Source organism: Gorilla gorilla, chromosome 1 (genome assembly GCF_029281585.2).
Source record: "Gorilla gorilla gorilla isolate KB3781 chromosome 1, NHGRI_mGorGor1-v2.1_pri, whole genome shotgun sequence".
Lineage (NCBI taxonomy): Eukaryota > Metazoa > Chordata > Mammalia > Primates > Hominidae > Gorilla > Gorilla gorilla.
Window position 1 is genome coordinate 25,406,117 of NC_073224.2, and position 22,733 is coordinate 25,428,849.

Genomic DNA, 22,733 nt, shown 5'->3' on the forward strand with positions numbered 1-22,733 from the left:
TTTGATAAAGCAAAGTACAGTATATGGGTGTGTCCTGGGTCTGCACTCACTATTGTCTTCTTCCAGGATATATTTTGCTGTAGCTTGTTATTCAAAAGGTCCAGCGCTTTGCGGCGAACAGATGGCAGGGGATTGCCCACCAGCCCTCTGATCACAGGAATGAATGTCTCTGTGGGCAGCAAGGCATTGACCTAAAGAGAAATTTATATTTAACATGAAAAGAAAAACAAATTAAAAAAAAATATCAACTTCAATTAAGACAGACTGCTGTCCACTGCACACCTCCAGGCACCAGGCACTTCCACACACATTTTCTTATTTAATTCTCAAAATAACCTTTCAGGTAGGCATTACCAACCACACATTATCAAACCAAACAAAAGCCTGATGTCAGGAGGAAGTGCCAAAGGCATGAAGCTAAATCATTTAGCTAGATTTGAATCAGCAATCCTAATTTCAAGGCCAGTGATATGTATGTAATATACTTCATATTTTTATTTTATTCCACTTGAATAAAGTAGAACATTATATATTATATGACTTAATTATTAAAACATACAAGGTACATGTTCTCATAACTGGTAAGGAAACAATTTTTTCCAGACAAATCTATTTCTAGTCATCAAGAGATTGTTTTCTAAGAAAAATCTGAGCTTCATTATATTCATAAAAGGAATTCCTGTTTATTCTTAAAAACTTTAAATAATTTCACAATAATTTAAAAAACAGCAACAAAACAGTAATTCCAGGGAGAAATGAACACCTACCTTATCTAACAGGTCGTAAGCTTTACTAAGGAGCGCGCGCCAGAACTTCACAGTGAGTTTGTCTGCGTTCCTTTCCATGGACTGTGCAACTGCATTGATATAGCCGAGAATGGTCTCCAGCAACCTGAAACACGGAGGCTCGCTCAGCAAACGGCAGCTGAAGGCACTCAGAGAACTTGTTCATGTCTACCCTATGCTGAATGTTTCAAGTAGAAAGACCAGTTAAATAATTCTGTACTAAATTATTTCAAAAACTACTCGGAAAGAAAGGAAATGAGGGATCATTGCCATAGACAGAGATCATCAAGAAGTAACTAGGCGCTTCTGTGCAGAAGCATTGTCCTCGCTCAGACTCTGTGAGGTGCTGAATAAGCAACAGATGCTGAAAGCGTTTAAGGAACTCACTCATATCTAGCTCATGCTCAGTGGATCTCACTGGGCTGTCCAAGTGGGGTGTTCAGGGAGTTATGGCCCCAGGTTAATGGCAGGTGTGTGTGCACACACACAGGCACACACACGCACACATACACATGCACACACACCATACACCATTTATATAAAGAGAAATATTAATACAAATGAACATATAACCCACTTCTTTCACATTATTAGGAGACAAAAAAAAAAAAGACTACAAACTTCAAATAACTTGTAATTAGAAAAGCACACACCAAATTCCAACACAGCTGCCACTGGAGATCCCCCCACTGCTGCCAGCCTGAGCGGGGAGCTAGAGGGAAGAGTGGAGACAGAAGTTGACACCGCACAGCAGAGGAGGGGAGAAGGGGGCTCAGACAAAATCAGCTCCAAAAACGAAAGTCCTACGCACAGCGCTACAAGTCAGCCCACAGGACTGGAACTCAGCAGCTCACAATCCTGGCTGCAGGGCAGGCACTTTCCAGTGGATGGGGCAGCACAGTGGCCCTGGGAATACCATGCATCTGAAAACGAGGTACACAGCAAGGCCAGGAGGCAACCCCCAAGGACATGGGACAGAAAGGAAAATTCCTGCACCCAAATATATAATGGCAGCATATGGATTAGAATCCACGGAATAAAGAATTCATGAGCCCATAGAAATCAGGGCCAGATTAAGACACTAAACAGATACTGCAACTCAATACAACACACAAACTTGACATGGATCATGATGCAGAAACACATGCAGTGTAAAGGACAGTGTTGGGATAATTAGGGAGACTGGAGTATGAACTGTAGATTACATCACTGGATTGGATCAATGTTACATTTTCTGAATTTGATCAGTGTACTGTGGTTTTATAAGAACATCTCCTATTCTTAGAGACATAATGTATATGATTTACTTTCAAATGGCTCAGAGAAAAAACCCTACATAGGGAGAACGCTAAGGCAAATGTGGCAGAAAGTATTATCAAATGTTGAACCTGGTTGTAAAGAGTATATGAATTTTCTGTACTGTTTTTCCAGGTTTTCTGTAAGTTTGAAGTCATTTCCAAATAAAAAGTAAAAAAAGAAAAGGAAACATACCTCTCTTCAAGGCCTTTTAAAATCTCAGGACCACCACTCTCAACTACCTAATTTTTAAAGAAGATGTCATTAGAATGGTGTGGAAGTCAATAATAAAAGTCATTTCAAGTCAGTTCAATGAAACTTGGACCATTCACTGAAACCTTCCACAGCAACTGTTTTCTGACATTACAATTTAATCAGGTTCATATCATCTTCATTATACTGTAGTAACTCTATTTCTCTTAATTTATTTTAATTACATTCTACGGGTAGTATCTAAAAAGCACTACAATGGTTCAGAAAAATACAGCAATCAACACTCAATTACCACTACCGAATTCTATGACATGCTGATCTGGTGAGCTCACATATCCTTTGTTGAGAAGTTAAACATTACAGATTCAGCTGGAATCCCCCAAGTACTGCTCCTTGGTCCTATTCTCCCTCTACCCCAAGCCCCACAAACACAACCATCATCCCAAATCTGCTTCCAAATGTTTCAAACACTACATATCATGGAACAACATGTTTTTCTGGAAACATATTTTTGAGATCTATGCATGGTGACTTATGTTCTAGTTCCTTCATTTTAACTGCATATGATATTCCTCTATAAATACAACTTATCTATCCATTTGCCTCTGTTGTTAGATGTTTAGTTTATGTCCATTTTTTCCCCTTTTACTAACAATGCTAGAGAAGAACATTTTTATGTCCCTTTGATCATCTTGGGAAGTTTTTACAGCATATATGCCTAAGGAAGGGAATGACCAGATCACAGGAATTACTGGAACTTTCAACCTCATGGGATCCTGCCAATTGCTTTCTAAAGTGGTTGGAACAATCACACTGTCTGCCACTACATACCCAATCCCTGGTACTAACGACTTCAACAGTTTTGCCAATTTGATGGGTATCACATTTAATCACATTTCCTGCTTACTGGAGGCTAAATGACATTGTACATTAACTGGCCATCTGTAATTCCTCTTCAGTGAATTTATATTCTTTGCCAGTTGTCCTAATGGAAACTGAGGCTTTTTGATTTATGCAGAGCAATAATCTTCTCAGCCTGTGGCTTTCTATTGAATCAAAATTTTAAAGGAATTCTTTCCTATCCTCCAGTCACAATCACGTTCTCCTTGATTTTCTTCTAAACATTTGAACTGTTGTTTTTTACAATGAAGTTTTACTCTGACTAAAGTTGTCTTTTCTACAAGGTGTGACATCAGACTTTTCCCCAAATGGGAAACAAATCATGCCAGGGCCAGCATTTGGACCATTCTCTCCCCCAACTGCTTTGTAAAATCACCTGCTGCACCTCTTACCTATGCCTGCATGTGTTTCTGGGCCTACTGTTCAGTCACATTGATCCATCCGATTACTCCTGCACCATACCACTGTCCTTGGCCCCTTACAGTTTGGTATCAATGTATCAATATCATTTCTTAAAATGATATAATTGAAAAAGCACACTGAGTTTCTAGACCAATCTGGGCGGATCTGCCACCTTTAAATAGTGAGGCTTCTTCATGCATAAACACACTGTCTCTCTTTCCATTTCTTCCAAGTTTTCTTCTGTGTCCCTTCATATCTTGCACATTTCCCCTGTAATATTTGTGCGCATATTTTTGTCAGGCTTATTCTTGGTACCTTATAAGTTTATGTTTTTATTATACAGGAAATCTTTTTTTCTACTCTGTTTTCTAATTTGAGGAATAATAATATTATATAACAGTGGTGAGACTAATTAGTTCAGCCAGCCTGCTTGATACAGATCACAACCTACACTGATCTCTAGATAGTGTCTACACTGATCTCTCTTAAGCAAGCTTACGGAACTCATTATTAGTTCTAATTGCTGATTCTCTTCTTTCCTGATTCTTACACTTCATTTCTTTTCCTGAATAGAAACAATGACAGAGGAGATTCTTGTCCCTGACTGTAGCAGGCACACCATTAATATTTCATCATTAGGTATGATATAAACCACAAGTTTCAGATTGTCACCTTTATTAGGCCAAAGTAATTCCCATCTATCCTGCACTGCTGAGAGGATTTTTTTCCTTTTTTTTCTTTTTTTATTTTTTCAGACAGAGTCTCGCTCTGTCACCCAGGTTGGCTGGAGGGCAGTGGCTCGATCTTGGCTCACTGCAAGCTACGCCTCCCGGGTTCACGCCATTCTCTTTCCTCAGCCTCCCGAGCAGCTGGGACTACAGGCGCCCGCCACCACACCCAGCTAATTTTTTGTATTTTTTAGTAGAGACCATGTTAGCCAGGATGGTCTCGATCTCCTGACCTCATGATCCGCCCACCTCGGCCTCCCAAAGTGCTGGGATTACAGGTGTGAGCGAGGATTTTTCTCTCTTAAGTTGTGAATAAGCATTGAGTCTGCTGAATTATTTCACTGTGAAATGTAAAATGATCATATGGTTTCCCTTCTTCATCTGTTAACGCATTATAGGACTTAATGGACTTTACAGTACTCTAATGTCAAACCATTTTTGTATTCCTGGTCATATTCCTTTCTTTCCTTCCTTTTCTCTCATTGTTTAAACAAGTTTAATACACAAACAGAGATGTATACAAATCATACATGCAGAACTCACTATATCCAGGTAAAGAAAGGCTGGGCATGGTGGCTCATGCCTGTAATCCCAGCACTATGGCAACTCGAGTTGGGAGGATCGCTTGAGGCCAGGAATTTGACATCAGCCTGGGTAATAGAGCAAGACCCTGTCTCTATAAAAAAAGTTTTAAAATTAGCCAGACGTAGGTGGCACACGCCTGTAGTCCCAGCTACTTGGGAGGCTGAGGCAAGAGGATTGCTTGAGCCCAGGAGTTTCAGGTTGCAGTGAGCCATGATCGCTCTACTGCACTTCAGCCTGGGACACAGAGTGAGACCTGTCTCAAAAAATAAAATAAAATACAGGCAATTTATCTACTCTGCTGGTAGACACTTGAGTTGTTACCAGTTTTGTGCTACCATGAAGAATGTTATGAATATTATAAAGATTCTTGTAGTTTTTTTGGTGTACAGGTTCATAAACTTCTGATGGGTACACAACACTTAAGAATGAAACCACTGAGTCACAGAGTTTACATTATGTTCCATCTCAGTAGATCATGACGAACGGCTTTTCATGATGAAACGTACTTTCTTGTTCTATTATCTTTAAAGGCATGCCTCCCATTTTCATGAGCCATTTACCAAGCTACTTCTACTGGTTGAGAACAGTTCCTTGGAGACAGCAGAATACCTTTTTATAAACACATTTAAAGAATACATTACCTTTTTCAGAAAATTATTGGAAGACAGGAGCTGAGACATGAAGGACACTGACAAAAATTTAAAATGCCGCAGTTGCTTGCTAGTGTGAGTCTCTACATTAAAAACCTGTAGCATTTCTTCTTGTGATTCACTCTTATTAAATGACACTGCTTTGGGAATGGTTTCTGAAACAGCAATAAAACAAGTGACCTTACTCATTTTCACCTGAATCCTTCATACAGAATTAACAGATATAACCTTTCAAGTAAAGGATGGTTAATGGGATAACATTTTCACAGAGAAATGTGTTCATCTATTACATCCAGTTTCTCCTCTTCTAAATTAGTGAAAAACGTGAGTGTATTTGCCAAGAAAGTACCCAATGGCCCTGAGAAGCGAGTGTTTAAGACAAAAAACAAAACAGGGAAACTGGACAATCAAATGGAAGAAGACCACATCACGGAAGGAGTCTCTGAACTTCCAACTGCAGATGTAGATTTCTTTATTCAATGTGTCTAATGTAAATGGGGTTGGCAGTGCAGTGTTAAAAACCACTATCCTACAGAATGACTTACTGCTAAGACACTTCCTTACCCACATCACCACATATACCACATACACCACATACTGTCCAGGGACCTCCCTCATCTGTCCCTGCCAAACCTGAGCTGACTGCAGGATGGGACAAGTTACTGCCTCGCCAAACAGGGATGACAGGGCCAATGGCTGGCCACGCAGAAAACAGTCTCTGTGGAGCTCTTAGAGTACCTTCTTTCTAACGTGCCTTGTTGTTCTGCTTCGAATTGTAGAGAACTAAGAACTATCAACACGTCAACCCTTTCTTAATAAAAAAAAGTTTTTTTAAGAGATGGGGTCTTCCTATGTTGCTCAGGCTGGTCTTGAACTGCGCTAAAGTGATCCTCCTGTCTCATTCTCCTGGGTAGCTGGGACCACAGGCTAACACCATCACACCTGGCTTCATCAACCCTTTCCTAAGCCAGCCTTAGTGGTGCTGCGGTTCGTGGGATTTTCTTCAAGGCTCTGCTGCATGGTACAATTTTAATATTTTGCTGCCACTCCTGTGGTACCTACTTTTTTTCTTTTCATGTAAATGTCTTCAGATATTTTAATGAGAAGCTAAGAGACAGCTAACGAGGTCCTGATCATTTACTGTCATTTGAACCTAACTCATCCTGGATACCAGCAATATTCCACAGCCAAGACATCAGCGCAGAGCACAGAGGTATAAAAGACAATGTGTGAGGAATGGCAAATGGAATTCCGACTATTTTCCATAAGCATTCAAGAAACTACACAATCAAATTAAAATGATTAACTTACTTTAAAAATCCTTCTGAAGATGTACTAAGGATAACCTGCATTCTCTTCTGTTTCTCTTTAGCTTTCAGATTGAACAGTAAGTGACACCCGATCTATGCTTACCTTCTTTTTCCTCTGGCAGCTTTAGTAAGTACTGGAGGATATTCATCAAGCTTTGTATCTGATGCTGGACACTAAACTCACAACAGACTGAAAACCAAAATTCAGTGTCTGCTTCTAAAATAGCATCCTGTGTAGAAAAAGAAAAAGGTAACAAATCTGTACTTAGGAATTGTGAAGGCATAATTTCAGGATAATGTGCGTTAGGATTTCTAGCAGAACAGAGTATACTACTTTATTTAGAGTGGGTCGAGATCTACTCCCAGATCCCATGTCTAAGAAGTCATTTAAAAACGGTCCTCGACTTATCCAAACAGGGCTTTATCCAAACAATCACCCGTGTTTGTCTTACTGACTTCAGGGACACAGACGCTCCTCTATTTCCCCACAAACTGCCTTCAAAACCGCTTTGAAGAGACACTGTTTCATTACTCTTCAGCCATACTCTGCTGGGCTTAAAAGAGAACCACTTGCGTGGCACCAGATCTGTTTCTCAGAAAAGTTAATTCACCTTCCGAAGATGTTTTGCTGCAACTGAGGATATTCAGAGTGCTATGGGCTCTGAATGCAATTTTTCAAAATGCCAAAAACCTTTTTGAAAAAGGTTCTGAGCAAAAAGGTTCTGAATAACACACATTAGGCATCATCAGCCCCATGTTTAAACTGGACAATATCATAAAATCTGTGTGAGAAATCACCATTTTCCTTATCTTCCCACCCTAGGTTCTGACCTTTTCGCCATAGGCAGCCGCCAGCACTGTTTTTGTGACATACTGTTCGAAAAGCAAGATGAGGAGAATCCAGAGGAATTTCTCTGCACCCAGGGTATCAACAAGTTGAACAAGGATGGGCAGGCGCCTGTGCTCCGGGACGTGTGGCAGCGCATCCACAAATACACTAATGATTTTTACCACAATCTCTTCAACGTTTCTTGAAACTTCTATAGAATCTCCACTATCAGACTGCAAAACAGCAAGTAGAGACAATGAGTAGGTGCAAGTAATCTTCCACAAAACAAGTTTAGGTGAACAAGATAAGGCTTTTAGATGGGCCCCAAGAAATTGCCAGAAGAATTTTATTTATTTTTTTAGAGACAGGGTCTTTCTCCGTGGCCCAGGCTGAAGTGCAGTGGTGTGATCATATCTCACCGCAGCCTGGATCTCCTGAGCTCAAAGAGATCCTCCTGCCCCAGCCTCCGAAGAAGCTGGGACATCCCAGGACCCCACCACCACTTTTTAAAAATTTTTGTAGAGACGGGGTTTTGCTATGTTGACCGGGCTGTTCTCAAACTCCTGGCCTCAAATAATCCCACCTCAGCCTCCCAAAGTGCTGGTGTTACAGGTGCATGCCACCACACTCAGCCACAAGAGTTTTAATAATCAAAGGCCTGACAATAAATATTCAGTAAGTACCTGTCATGTCCCAAGCGCTACTTAGCCCTGAGGGAAATACAAAGTGTACGATATGAGCCCTGCCCCAAAGGAGATTTATTTTCTGTATGAAACAGGATACATGGCTGGGCGCAGTGGCTCACGCCTGTAATCCCAACACTTTGGGAGGCCAAGCTGGGCAGATCACCTAAGGTCAGGAGTTCAAGACCAGCCAGGCCAACATGGTTAAACCCATCTCTACTAAAAATACAAAATTAGCCTGGCGTGGTGGTTCGTGCCTGTAGTCCCAGCTACTCAGGAGGCTGAGGCAGGAGAATCACTTGAAACCAGGAGGCGGAGGTTGCAGTGACCCAAGATCATGCCATTGCACTCTAGCCTGGGCAACAAGAGCAAAACTCTGTCTCAAACAAACAAACAAAAGAAACAGAATACATGTGTGAAAAGATAACAGGAGGCAGTAATGGCAGATGCCAAATATGTGACACTGATAGCAACCCTGCTTAGACTGCCTGGGAAGGCTGCACAAATCACGCAGGATTTGGGTTGTGCCTCAAGAAGAATGAAGATAAGCAGAGCACAGAAAAGGCCAACAACTTCCTGCTGCTTTCAGAATAAAGTTTGAACCATTTTACTCCAGGTATTGGTGATCAAAATATAGTTGTTGAATAAATGACAGAAAGAATGACAGAAAACACTTGAATGAATGAATAAACCAACATCTACCTGTCTCAACCCTCTGCTCTCCATCAATCAATCACCATTACATTCTTCAAACATGCTGTGCACATTCCTAGATCATGCCTTTTCTCATACTACTGGCTCTGCCATCACTGAACAAATCCTATCCTTCTTTCACACCGGTACAAATTCTATTTCTTATAGAACTTTCTGGTCATCCTGGCCCATATAGACTTTCCCCTATTCTGAACTCTTTAGCATTTACTTATTCGACTGGCACTGATCATATAAATGCATATTATTATTTTTCTTTTTAGGTATATATCCTATACTTGCCAATGTGGTGGACACTGAGAACACCAATCTAATACTAAGGTTAAAAGAAGGTGCTGAATATGGTCATCCCTCAGACGGTCAATAGCATGAGAAAAGACATTAATTAACGAGTGAAGGGTACATAGACAACTCAAGTAGATGAACAAGCTCTTTTACTCTTGAGGCTACTTTTAACTTTTGAATTGTTCATTCCTTACTGGGAGAGAGAACATCTCACCTCTCTCTCTGAGTTTAGCTCTTAGAGAATGCTTGGTAAACATTTGCTAAACTGCATGTTAACAAATTTGTCACTGTAGCTCTAAAAGTTCCTAGCCTCATCAACATGTAAGAAGGTATTATCAAACTGATGCAATGTCCTGAATAGATGGTGGATGTAAATTTACCCCACCCGAATGATGTTAAGACACTTACAGTTACACACTCACAGCACAGCAGAACCGGCTATAACACGTTTGTTTACATTATTGAGAAAGACATTGCCAAGACTGCTTCTTAGCTTCAATGTTCTAAAACTTAAGGGCAATGTACTTGAGCATTTCAGAAAGGCTTTTATACAATTGTTGAGGATATTAAAAAAAAAAACAAAAAAACTTTAAAAAAAAGGCTTTTAATGTCATTTATATGCAAAATTTTTAAATTAAAAAAAGAAACCCCACGATGGTATAAAGAGACCTTACCTGAATAAGTGCGGGAATAACCATTTTCACTGTCTTGTTAATAACTTGAAAACTGTAAGTATCATCTAGGCGCATGACATTGGCTCCCATAAATGTAAAAATAGACATGATATTGTGTAAAACTTTATCCTGAAAGAAAACACAACTATCAACATTTTTTATTTCTATTAATTTCTACTAATTTTTTTTTAAGAGATAGCGTCTCGCTCCGTCATTCAGGCTGGGATGTAGTGCAGTTGCGTGATCACAGTTCACTGAAACCTTGGACTCCTAAGCTCAAGCAATCCTTCCACCTCAGCCTCCTGAGTAGCTAGGACTACAGGTGCATGCTACCCTGCCCAGCTAATTTTTTTTCCTTTTCTTTTTTGTAAGGATGGAGTTTCGCTATGTTACCCAGGCTGGTCTTGAACTCCTGGCCACAAGTGATATTCCTGCTCAGGTTAACATTTTCCATTTCAACGATTCATTACAACTCACCAATAAAAAGAGAAATAACCTGATTAAAAAACAGGCAAACGATTTGAAAAGACATCTCTTCAAAGAAAAAATTCATACGAAAAGAATATAAGCACAAATACTACTTCACACCCACTAGACTGGCGATAAAAAAGACAGTAACAAGTACTGGCAACGATGTGAAGAAATTGGGAACTTTACAGGCTGCTGGTGGAAGCAAAATGGTGTGGCCACTATGGAAAATAGTCTTGCAAGTTACTCCAAAGTTAAACATAAAATTCCGTGTGACCCAACAATTCCACTCCTAGGTATATATACCCAGGAGATATGAAAACATGTCCACACAAAACCATGTCTACAATATTCATAGCAACATAATTTATAATAGCCCCAAAGTAGAAACAACCCAAATGTCCATCAACCGATGAACAGATAAACAAAATGTGGCATACACATACAACAATATTATTCAGCCATAAAAGGAATACGGATTCAAGCTTCAACAAGAATGAACCTCAAAAACATTATGCTAAGCAGCCGGGCACGGTGGCTCACACCTGTAGCTCCAGCACTTTGGGAGGCTGAGGCAGGCGGATCATGACGTCAGGAGATCGAGACCATCCTGGCTGACACGGTGAAACCCCGTCTCTACTAAAAATACAAAAAAATTAGCCGGGCGTGGTGGCGGGTGCCTGTAGTCCCAGCTACTCGGGAGGCTGAGGCAGGAGAATGGCATGAACCCAAGAGGCAGAGCTTGCAGTGAGCTGAGATCGCGCCACTGCACTCCAGCCTCGGCGACAGAGCGAGACTCCGTCTCAAAACAAACAAACAAACAAACAAACAAACAAACAAACAAACAAAAACATTATGCTAAGCAAAAGAAACCAGACACAGAGGGCCACATATTGTATGACTCAATTTATATGACATGTCCAGCAGAGGCAGATTGATAGAGACGGAAAATGGATTACTAGTGGCCAGGAGCAGGGTGGTGGTCATGGTGGTGGTGGTGGTGGTGGTGCTGGTGGTGACGGTGGCAGCGGCAGGGAGGAGGGAGAGGAAGAGTGACAGTTAATGGGTGTAGAGTTTCTTTTCTGGGGTGATGAAAATACTCTTCAAGTAGATCGTGGTGGTGATTACACAAACTTCGTGAATATACTAAAATCACTTAATTGTATACTTTAAATGGGTGAATTTTATGGCATCTGAACTATATTTCAATAAAAACAGAAAAAATATTAATGATTCTTAACTGTTTCTGGATTATCAACCCCTTTGAGAAGCACAGACTCTCTTACAAGAAAAAAAAAATCCCATATAGATAAAACTTTGCATATGATTTCAGTAGATTAAGACCCCCTAAAGCTCATGGAGAACCCCAGGTTAAGGAGCTCTGACTCAAATCCTCAATATGAAAATAGCTTCAATCTCTTTACAAATGTTTAAATGATATTTTTCATAAAAGGGACATGATTCCTTTAAATGACATAGTTTATGATCAAATTAATTTTCTTAAGTCACTGGTTAAAGGTTATTTTGAGGATTACTTGAGGATAAATGAGATATTAACTTTTCCCAATTAACACCAATACCTACTGTTTTATTAGATAAATAGTGTGCCAGGTATTATGCTAAGTACTAACCACAAATTATCCAACTGAATTCCCCTAACAATCCAGTGAAGAAGGTTATTATTCCCACTTGATAAAAAGGGAAACCAAAGCTTAGCAAGATCAACTGGCTCATACAGTCCCAGCTATGAAGAGGCAGGGCTGAGAGTCTCACCAGTGCTGGAAGATTCCAAAGCCTAATTGATTAAATTTAAAATCAATAGGTGCCAGTGCATTTCTGTGGAAGAAAAATATCTGAAATATCTGCTAAAATCTTATATCATTAACGCTTACCGGAAATATTCCAGCAACAGTGCCCAAAAGTAAGAGGGCATGGTGATGGGTCTGCGGCATCTCCGAAAGGCGGATGCACTGAACTATCAACTCCACATTGAACTTCTCCTCATCTAAAATATCTACAATGGTGAGAAAGACAAAAACCCTAAGTGGCAGGTACACTCACACTCAAAGTAGATAATTTTTCTAACCTTTCCTTCCAAAAAGTACCTACCTTTGGGTATTTTGCCACCATCTGGAGATAGTTTTTGGCAGATGTTGAGCAGACAACTAAGAATTAATTGTTTGGTGTATTCCATATTTCCCTGCTCTTGTGGCAAGGGTTCTAAACATCTTCAGGACACCCAAAAGAGAAATGATGGGAAATGTAAAAGTTGTAAAATTCATTGTTACATTGATGGCCATTGTCCAGAACTCATATTCGATAAGGAATAACTAAAATACTATCATTAAACATGAAGTCTAGAAATAAGATATAAGATTTCTAACTCTAATTTTCTCTCATATAGACAGGCGCTATGTCAAATTCCACGTCCTCTCTATTGCACTTTCCATTAGCCTATCTGGAATCTTACAGGACAACCTTCAGAATTACTTTGCCTTTCACATGAAAGCACACGCTACAATTCATACTCAATTTACACACACACACAAATCTACGTATATAGAATATATACATCTATATATATGAAAATATACTTAGATAGCAAACACTATATATACACATATCTATATCTACATAAATTCAACACTACATCCTGAAATGCAAGTAATGACGTCCCAGGCATGCTACTGAAAAGTTCAGAGGAAAGTAGGCTGTACAGTGAGTGGCCATTTACTACATGACACAGGACACTAAGGTCAGTTTGGGGCACCGGCAATGGATACCTAAAACCAATCTTTTAATTTCACCTATAGTACTTGCTTTATTTTACAGACTATCTAAACAAGAGAAGAGTATGTTGAAAAGAGACTGTTAGATAAGATGGGCAAGAATTAGAGTCCTGTTCTCTCACAGATCAAAGCCAAGTGTCATTACCTTGATAGCAAGTTAAAAAGAGTTGGCACCAATATCTGAGGACTTTTGAGCTTCTTTTTGTGCTGCAGTAATTCCAGGATGAGAGTTACTCTTTGCCAGTAAGAACCTCCAACTTCCTGAACAGATTCTAGATCTTGTGATTTTCTGGAAAATGGAGAAGACAAAAAGTTGGAAAAGCAAACTCTATCATGTGCTAAGTAAAAACCATTGTGCCTGATTAGAGCAAATTGATGGGTATCAAAAAGTTCCAATGGTTTCATAACATTCAGAGTCAGGGGAACAACAGCATGTGCTCAATGCATTTGTAGCTCTTACTTCTGCTGCATTTTTTGCCTTCTTTTTTGCTGAACTGTGCCCAAGGGTTTAGCTTTATCTGGTGGCTCCAGTTCTATTCGGACTTGTTCAGCATTAACAGAAATCTGAAATATTGAAGGAAGAAGAGTTGATGATATAATCCATTGGGATAAAATTAGAGCAATAAATGTTAACCCCTAGGAAGGATTTATTCAATTAAGAGGGAAGAATGACTTACTGGATATGCATCTGAACCCCCCCTCAGCACTGGATGCTACTACCTTGTTACAGACTTCTTGAAAAACCAGAATGAGAAGAAAGCAAAGTAGGGAAGAGCATACACCAAAAGCACTAGCCAACATAAATTCAACTTCAGATTTTCATTTTAACCAAGCTCTCCTACTACCATGCACTCGCTTTCTATACAATTTGTCTTGGGAGTCTCAAGTTACAGCCCTGCACTTGTCTTGATTATGATGCTGTATCACTTCTCCAGTCCAGAGTCACTCAATTTTATGTTCATCCCTTAGAGTGGACAACTAGTAATGCAATACAGAATCATCCATACCAATTGTTTCCAAGTGCCGGATGAGATATGTATATTCTAATCAGCTGGGAAGGAATAAGACATATACACACATGCACAAAAACAGATTTATTGCCCCAGAGATTCTTTAGATATGGGGTGGGATCCAGATATCTCTTTTTATAAGGTTCTAACATCACAACTAAATCTTTGGATTCTGATTCAAAGAAAACAACTACAAAAAATACTTTTGAAATAACCATGGAAATATGATTATGAACTAGGTATTAGATAATACCAAGGAATTATTTTTTTTTTACTTCTAATGGCATTGTAGTCATATCCACTTTTCAAAAGATGCACACTGAAGTACAGAGGGATGAAAGCGCATGACATTTTGAGATTTACTTTAAAATATTTCAGCAAAGAAAAAGAAGGAAAAAAGATTAATATGTTAAAATTCTGAGAACTGCTGAATCTAGATACTAGAACTTTGTATTATTCTGTATTCAAAAAAGAGAATAACCAGGTGGCTATTCTGATAATAACTAGGTTTCAATATACGTATAAAACCAACAAGCAGAATTTCAATTCCATTATATGTCATTAAACAACTATTTAAATTAAGTAGAATAATGTTACCCAGTTCAATACTGAGCCATTGACTCATTCCTATTCCTTGCATAAAGGAATAGGTAGATTCCATCTAATATGAGAAAGATCACACACACACATATTCCTACACACCCTATCTGGTTAAAATTAACAAATACTTCATAAAATAAAATAATGGTAAAGATTTAAAATTTTTATTTTATGCCTCTCTATGACTTACTTTTCCATGATTTTTGTTAATGGTAACATCTGACCTCTTACAAGCACTATAAAATGCAGGACTCTTAAACGTGGTGTCCCTTGGAAGAGACTATAAACATTAATAAAAAAATTACAAGAAGTTTGCAGCTTACCCCTTTAAAAACACTGCTGACAGTCTGAGCACAATGTGAGTTTTTACAGTTCACCAATAAATCAAACAACATTCTTAAAAGCTTCTGCTGAACTTTTTCATCTGATATGGCTGCAAAAAATGATTTTGTAATCTAGAGGGGGTAGAAAAAAGGCAACTGAGTTCAGTGAACAAGTTTAAATTCCAGAAATAATTTTTATATCAACCTCTCTCAAAATACAAATTGTTTCCCATTTAATTTTGTCAGTTAAAATGCAATTCTTTTTAATAACCCATGTACAACGTTCAGTTTTCAAAAATGGGTCAAATACATCATTTTCCTTTAAAACATGTCTAGTCCACCTGTAACTATCTTCTCCAAATAAAATATTAATTTTTTTTTTTAACGCTGTTCCTGTTGCCTTCTACCTTTAAATGCTTGAACATGCTATGCCTTAGTTTCTGAAAGAAATCACTGACCTTTTCAAGGGCTGTGATCTGAATGGTTGGCATTCCTGCGTAAAGTTCCTTTGTTGTGTGCACAGCTTTTATAAATATATCTAGACTCTTCGGATCCTCATTTAAAAGGGAAACTGAAAATTCATTATACTTTCCCAGAGTGAGATGCAGAGCAATGGCCTCATCTTTCAGCACAGCTGTGGGGTCCTTCTGGATCTTTTCTAGCAGTTGTTCAGCCATAGGCAATAGCTGAGAAAGCACCATCTAAACATCGAAAGACTTAGTAGTAAATAGTTACGTATACTGATATGTTTTTGCTCACTCTACAGAGACACTCAAAGCCTGCTGGAAGATGGGAGTTTAGCCTGGAGGAAAAAACCCAATGATGGTAACTTCTTAGACATGGAGACAGCTATTAATTCATACTAAGGCACTCAGGTCCTTTCTGACAGTTCATGTGTAATGCTCAAAAGTGCTAAACCCTTCAGAGATGAGCAGAAAGATAATCTGTGAGCATCCCTCAAGACTTGAGAACAGAAAACACAAACTAAAACTTTAGAGAATAAAAATAAAGTTTAACATTCCCTAAAACACTGTATGCGTCCTTCAATGTTTCCAACTTGGTATAATTAATATTAATTCAAATTATGTATGTGAATCTTTAACTGCTAAACTACGGGCCAGCAAATTATGGCTTGCAGGTCAAATTCAACAGACCACCTGTTTTTGTAAATTTTATTTACTGAAACACAGCCATGCTCATTTGTTTACACCCTGTCTGTGGCTGCTTTCCTGATAGAACTGCAGAGATGAGCAGCTGCAACAGAGACTGTGTGGCCCCGAAAGCATAAAATATTTCCTATCTGGTCCTTTACCCAAGAAATTTGTCAATTATTAATTTAAACTATACCAGGGACAACTAAGGGCTGAATGCAACCTGTTTGTTCCTACCAAGAAAGTGTAATCAAATGGTCTTCAATCCATTTGACTCATTTTAGTTCTCTAAGACCACAGTCAGTCTAGGACTGATGAAGCACACAGGCATTTCTGTAACACTGGGATGAAAGAACCTTTTTTATGTTGGTCAGCACATGCCATCACATCAACAAGTGTTTCACAACTGCTTTCTTTTGTAACACAAGCTTCTTTGAAAACACAATGAAAGCTCTAAATATATATAATAAACGAGCAAATGATTTTGGAATTTTCATAGACTCATGTCCAAATATATTCCTTTGTATAGAATTTTCACTTGAAAAACAGAGATGAACCAACAGCTTCTTTCAGCAGTGCAGCCCCATGAGACATGAGACTGTTAAGTTCATTTAAAATAAACTTAATGATTAGACAGGGACAACACATTTAATTTTAAAATAAAAAGAAACTCACCAGTACTTGTCTTTGTATCTTGTATCTGTTTTTCTCTACCTCAACTCATCCCCCTCTCAAATTAATATTACATTTATCTCTTCTAAGTGCACACATGCAACTCTTACAATTGTCTTCTTCACCCACAAGCAGTTACAACAATTCTTTAGTAACATCACAGGAATGTACAATCCACTTAAATGGCACATACCTCACCGCTGACTCCCTGAAGTACTTTCATCAAATCTTTTGCTATATAAGATGGGCAACTATATACACAACTAAGTAAGTTTTTCAAAGTTTCAGACAACTTCTGATGAGATTTCAGTTTCTTTTCTCTCTGTAGTTCCTCAAATAAAGTAGCCAAATCCTAAGATACCAAAAAGAAAATTGGATAAAAAAGGGTTAAGAAACTACAAAGGCTAAATATATTAATTATGGAAGACTCTTATCCAAATGATGTGACATTGTTTATAATTTTCCATTTTTCCTTAACCTTAATAAGAAAGGTTATTAAAAACACACAGTTGGCTTACTATGAAAAGCTACACACTAATCCTTTATCCAATGAAAAGAGCAAAATTGAAATATGACATTGCTACCTTTTCAAAAGTAGGGAGACACAAACGTACAGATATTGACCTATCAGTTCCTAAATCCAATGACTTAGTCCATCAAAATCCCTACAGTGAAATGTCGAGAATGGAGAAAATCGCTCCAGTACACACAGGCATGAACACACTCAATCTTCTTTGCTGACGAGCTTACCTGAATAACATAGGCAGCATCTGAAGTGATCTCCTCTGCTTTAGAAATCAAATGATCTATTATCAGATAAAACGGGGACGCCACTCCACTGAGGGCCTGGAGACACTGAATGGCAGCCCTACGAACTTCTTTTATGGGGCTTCCCAGGTTAATGAGTAAAGATGTCACCACTAAAATCAAAAGAAAAAAAATTTAAGAAACAATTTTAAAAACTGAAACAGTACAAAATTTACATAGTACCAAAGGTACTTGATAAAAAGTTTCCCTTCGAATTCAAACTCCTTCTCTGTTCACTGTTTGATTATTTAATATTCCAGAGAAAGGTTAGGCATATGTTACCTGGTGCATTCTTTTGAAAATACACAAATAAGAGCATACTATAAACTCTGTTCTACACCAACTATCACATCTGAGCTGGACATTGTGCAATGGTGCAATCTTGGCTCACTGCAACCTCCGCCTCCTGGGTTCAAGCAATTCTCCTGCCTCAGCCTCTTGAGCAGCTGGGATTACAGGTGCATACCACACGCCTGGCTAATTTTGGTATTGTTAGTAGAGACTGGGTTTCACCATGTTGGCCAGGCTGGTTTCGAACTCCTGACCTCAAGTGATCCACCCACCTTGGCCTCCCAAAGTGCTGGGATTACAGACACATCTAAACTCTTGCGAGTGTTTTCCATAAGTACATACATATCCAAATTACATCATTCTTTTTTTTTTTTTTTTTCAGATGGAGTTTTCCTCTTGTTGCCCAGGCTGGAGTGCAATGGCATGATCTCGGCTCACTGCAACCTCTGCCTCCTGGATTCAAGCGATTCTCCTGCCTCAGCCTCCCAAGTAGCTGGGATTACAGGCACGCGCCACCACATCCGGCTAATTTTGTATTTTTAGTAGAGACGGGGTTTCTTCATGTTGGTCAGGCTGGTCTCGAACTCCCAACCTCAGGTGATCCGCCCACCTTGGCCTCCCAAAGTGCTGGGATTATAGGTGTGAGCCATCGAACCCGGCCAAATCATTCTTTTTTAATTGTAAAGTATACTCCAATGTATTTTCCATATTTTAAAAACCAGTACCTTACTGGTAAAGTTTAGGTTGTTTCTATTCTTTTGTCATCAAAACAATGCTGCAACAAACACCACTGCGCAAACAGCCTTGTACAAGCGTGCACAGGAAATTACCCACCTGTGCATCGTACTCTACAAATATTTGGTCCCAGACTGGTGTGTTTTGATTTTACTTTTTGATAGAGAAATGATAGAGTCAAATTTTTCTTCTACTTTTTTTCTGGTGCTTAGAAAGGCCCTCCTCACTCTAAGTGAATTTATAAAGTATCTCTCTCTATATTTAGAGGGAGAGATCATATGTACCTCATGCTTTCTTCTAATGCCAGAGCTAAGTTTATGTTAAATCTTTAGTTCACATGAAATTTCTATCTAAGGAATGAGGTTGGAGTCAAACTTCCTAATGTTGCCAAATGGATAGCCAGATGTCCCATTTAACAATCCACATAACCATCTCACAGAGCTTTGATTTTGCCTTTATTATATTCATACATTCCATAAGTATTTGAAACTTGTCTATTTCTGCCGGCTAGTACTTCTAGAATCATGTTCAATGACAGTGATGATTTCAGCAGGAATGCCTTTGTTTTCCCAATTATGAAGTGAAAATGCTAGCTTTTGATTTGAGGAATTTTTGATCATGTTACTCCTATTCTGCTGTCAATCAGGATTACTGATTTTTGGCTAATGCCTTTTCACATCTTTGGACATTTTATGGATTTTGTCCTTCACTGATACAGTCAATTATATTAACATAGTTCCCTTTACTGAACCAATTTTATATTCTGGGCATGAACTCTAGCTAGGTAAATGATTTTTATAAATATGCTGCTAGAGCCTATTTGCGAATATTTTCTTTAGGATTTTTACATAATATTATTCAAAGCAACATGACCTATAGTTTTTGTCTGTAGGCTTTCTCAATTTTCAATGTTATGCCAGTTTTAAATAAAGAATCTGGAAGCTTCCCTTCTCTATGCCCTGCCCAGTTCAACAACATTGAAAAAATCTGCTTCAAAGATCTAGTAAGAATGCATCTGTGAGACCAACTGCGCTAGGGTTTTTAAAAACATGTCTTTGGAACAAAGAGATATCTAAATTCCTTTTACAGTAATTAGTTATTTAAGCTTTATTTCATATCTACTGCAGCAAACTACGGTCATTTATATTTTGCTAGAAATTTTCCATTATACTTTCCATTTCTGAAATACTAAGATAAAGCTGGACAAGCTTTCAAACCTGCCTAAGAAGTTCATACAGGTTGAGCAACCTTGATCCAAAAAATCCAAAATCTCAAATTTTCGGAGCACCAATATGACACAAGTGGAAAATTCCACACCTGACCTCATCTGACGGGCTGCAGTGAAAATGCAGCATACAACTGTTCATTCAGTGTCCCCACAGAAAAAAAGACCCTCCCAGCCCCCTGCAGCTGCAATGTATCTTTTTCACAAAGCCCAAATTCTTCCACACAAGCATGCCCACAGAGGGCAATACCAATGGAAAACTGAAGTTCTTCCATCTTGCTATTTACAGTCAAAATGACATATATGACTCAGAGGCCACTGTCAAAGGACAGTAAACATTTAATACCAAATTGGAAAACAGAAATAGTTATCTCTAAATAAAATATATGTATCTTTTTGAAAACCCACAAGTTTAGCAGAAAATAACTATTTTAATAAATTGCTATCTCCATACAATGGAATACTCTGCAGGCAGCTGTAAAAAGATAAATTTTTCCATTTATTAATATGGAAAGATGTCCATATTAATTGAAAAATTAAAGTTAAAAAATGTATAGAGAGTTGTTCTTATCCAAATATAACCAGAAAAACCTTAACAGTAAATTCACCTAAAATAAAGACCGAAATTTTGTAAGTGAATAAAAAATTACTTTTGTGGAATTTTATTTTAGAAATAAAACTTGAAATTACATATCTACTTTATATGTAACAAAATTTGGTTACAAATGTAATTATGTGCTCTTTCAAAGAACTAATAAAAAATAAACACTGAGGAATTGTTCAGGGAAAAGTATACGATCATCTAACTTGCTTTCACAGAACATTTACAAAGAGTAATTTTGGAATTAAAAAAAACAACAACAAAAAACAAAAGAAGAAAAAACCAAGGACATCTTCAAATTTCCCCAGGGCCACTCCTACGCCTCTGATATTAATAACATTACAGTTTGAAGCATTAATCATGTCCATTATTCTAATCAATTTTTTCATCTTCAACCATTCTTCTCTGATCTAATTCTGCCACATCCCCTCATGTCAATAGCTCTGTAAATCAACCCACTTTTCAATATCGCATTCATTGTTTCATGAAATTCTGCATCTTTTGCAAAATTTGCAATTCCACATTATAAAAATACTAAACTTTCAGTTATTTCATTAGAGAATGCCGAACCTGAATATGATTTATGCCTGATAAAAGAGATAAATGCAGGAGGGTTTTGTTTTTGTTAGTTCATTATTAAATTTTATTATGATGATCTGACTTCCATATCTAACCCATTGCTGCTACAGCTCAGAAAATGAATAGCTGATTATTAAGAACTCATATAATCACCTGCCATTTCTATTATTAAACTTTTGTGTTTGGTGAGATTTTGCTAGTGCCAGTAACTTAAAAGCAATACTTAGAAGTAACCAAAAATATGTATAGATGTACAGCCCTTTCTTTTTTTTTTTTTTTTTTGAGACAGGGTCTTGCTGTGTTGCCCAGTTTGGAGTGCAGTGGTGCAATCACATGGCTCACTGCAGCCTTGACCTCCCAGGCACAAGCCATCCGCCTACCTCAGGCAACTGAGTAGCTGGGACTACAGGCACGCACCATCACGCCCAGCTAATTTTTGTATTTTTTGTAGAGGCAGGATCTCATCACGTTGTCCAAGCTGGTCTTGAACTCTTGGCCTCAAGTGATCCTCCTGCCTTAGCCTCCCAAAGTGCTGAGACTATAGGTGTAAGCCACCTCGCCTGGCCTTTACAGATTTTTTTTTTTTTTTTTTTTGAGATGGAGTCTCGCTGTGTCACCAGGCTGGAGTGCAGTGGCACGATCTCGGCTCACTACAACCTCCAACTCCCTGGTTCAAGCGATTCTCCAGCCTCAGCCTCCCGAGTAGCTGGGATTACAGGCACACGCCACCACGCCCAGCTAATTTTTGTATTTTTAGTAGAGACGGGGTTTCACCATGTTGCCCAGGATGGTCTCCATCTCCTGACCTCATGATCTGTCTGCTTCGGCCTCCCAAAGTGCTGGGATTACAGGCGTGAGATACCGCGCCTGCCCTCTGCTATTTTTTTTTAAGTTATAATTTTCCAAACTACATAAACCATATAGAGAAAGTATGAACAGTTGGTCATGACAAAACATAACAATGCTACTTTTAATACCTGGAGAAGATATGGATGCCAGTTGGTGTTTACACTGTGTCTTCTGAGAAGAGAGCATCGCACAGCCCACATAAAGAGCTTGAGTCTGCAGCACTGTTTTCACACTGCAGTTTAGTGGATTTGAAAGGCTAGAACCATAGGTCCATAAAACAGAACAGAACTTGAATAACTGAAAAACATCTTCTAGATGCACCTAATTAAAAAAAAAAAAAAAAGCAAACTTTTAATTCTTACTCAAATAAGCTGGTTCCAAATCCTCTTTTCACTAGTGTACAATTATAAAGAAACAAATAATTTAAGGCAAAGTTTTGCTTTGCCTAATCATTTCAAATTATTCCATATTCCATGTTTTAATGAACTCGGAAGATGTCAATGAAGAGTGATATTCAGAAGCCTCACTATAACCCTGCACCTGAAAACACAGAACCAAGACAAGAGCAGTATCTGGGACGCC

The 22,733-nt window shown here is 38.5% G+C and overlaps 1 protein-coding gene across 1 annotated transcript in view; it reads right to left on the reverse strand.

The window, feature by feature from the left end:
* The window catches only part of HEATR1 (HEAT repeat containing 1), a 53,891-nt gene that overhangs the window by 8,269 nt on the left and 22,889 nt on the right, over positions 1-22,733 (reverse strand). The window contains exons 20-35 of the mRNA XM_019032033.4: positions 22,280-22,472; positions 17,815-17,984; positions 17,258-17,416; positions 15,700-15,942; positions 15,242-15,373; positions 13,769-13,872; positions 13,454-13,597; positions 12,629-12,747; positions 12,412-12,533; positions 10,052-10,180; positions 7,701-7,931; positions 6,973-7,099; positions 5,551-5,714; positions 2,277-2,323; positions 768-891; positions 51-191 (exon numbers count right to left, since the gene is read on the reverse strand). Of these exons, the coding sequence (XP_018887578.3) occupies positions 51-191; positions 768-891; positions 2,277-2,323; positions 5,551-5,714; positions 6,973-7,099; positions 7,701-7,931; positions 10,052-10,180; positions 12,412-12,533; positions 12,629-12,747; positions 13,454-13,597; positions 13,769-13,872; positions 15,242-15,373; positions 15,700-15,942; positions 17,258-17,416; positions 17,815-17,984; positions 22,280-22,472 (2,349 nt within the window). The remainder of the gene's footprint in view (positions 1-50; positions 192-767; positions 892-2,276; positions 2,324-5,550; positions 5,715-6,972; positions 7,100-7,700; positions 7,932-10,051; positions 10,181-12,411; positions 12,534-12,628; positions 12,748-13,453; positions 13,598-13,768; positions 13,873-15,241; positions 15,374-15,699; positions 15,943-17,257; positions 17,417-17,814; positions 17,985-22,279; positions 22,473-22,733) is intronic.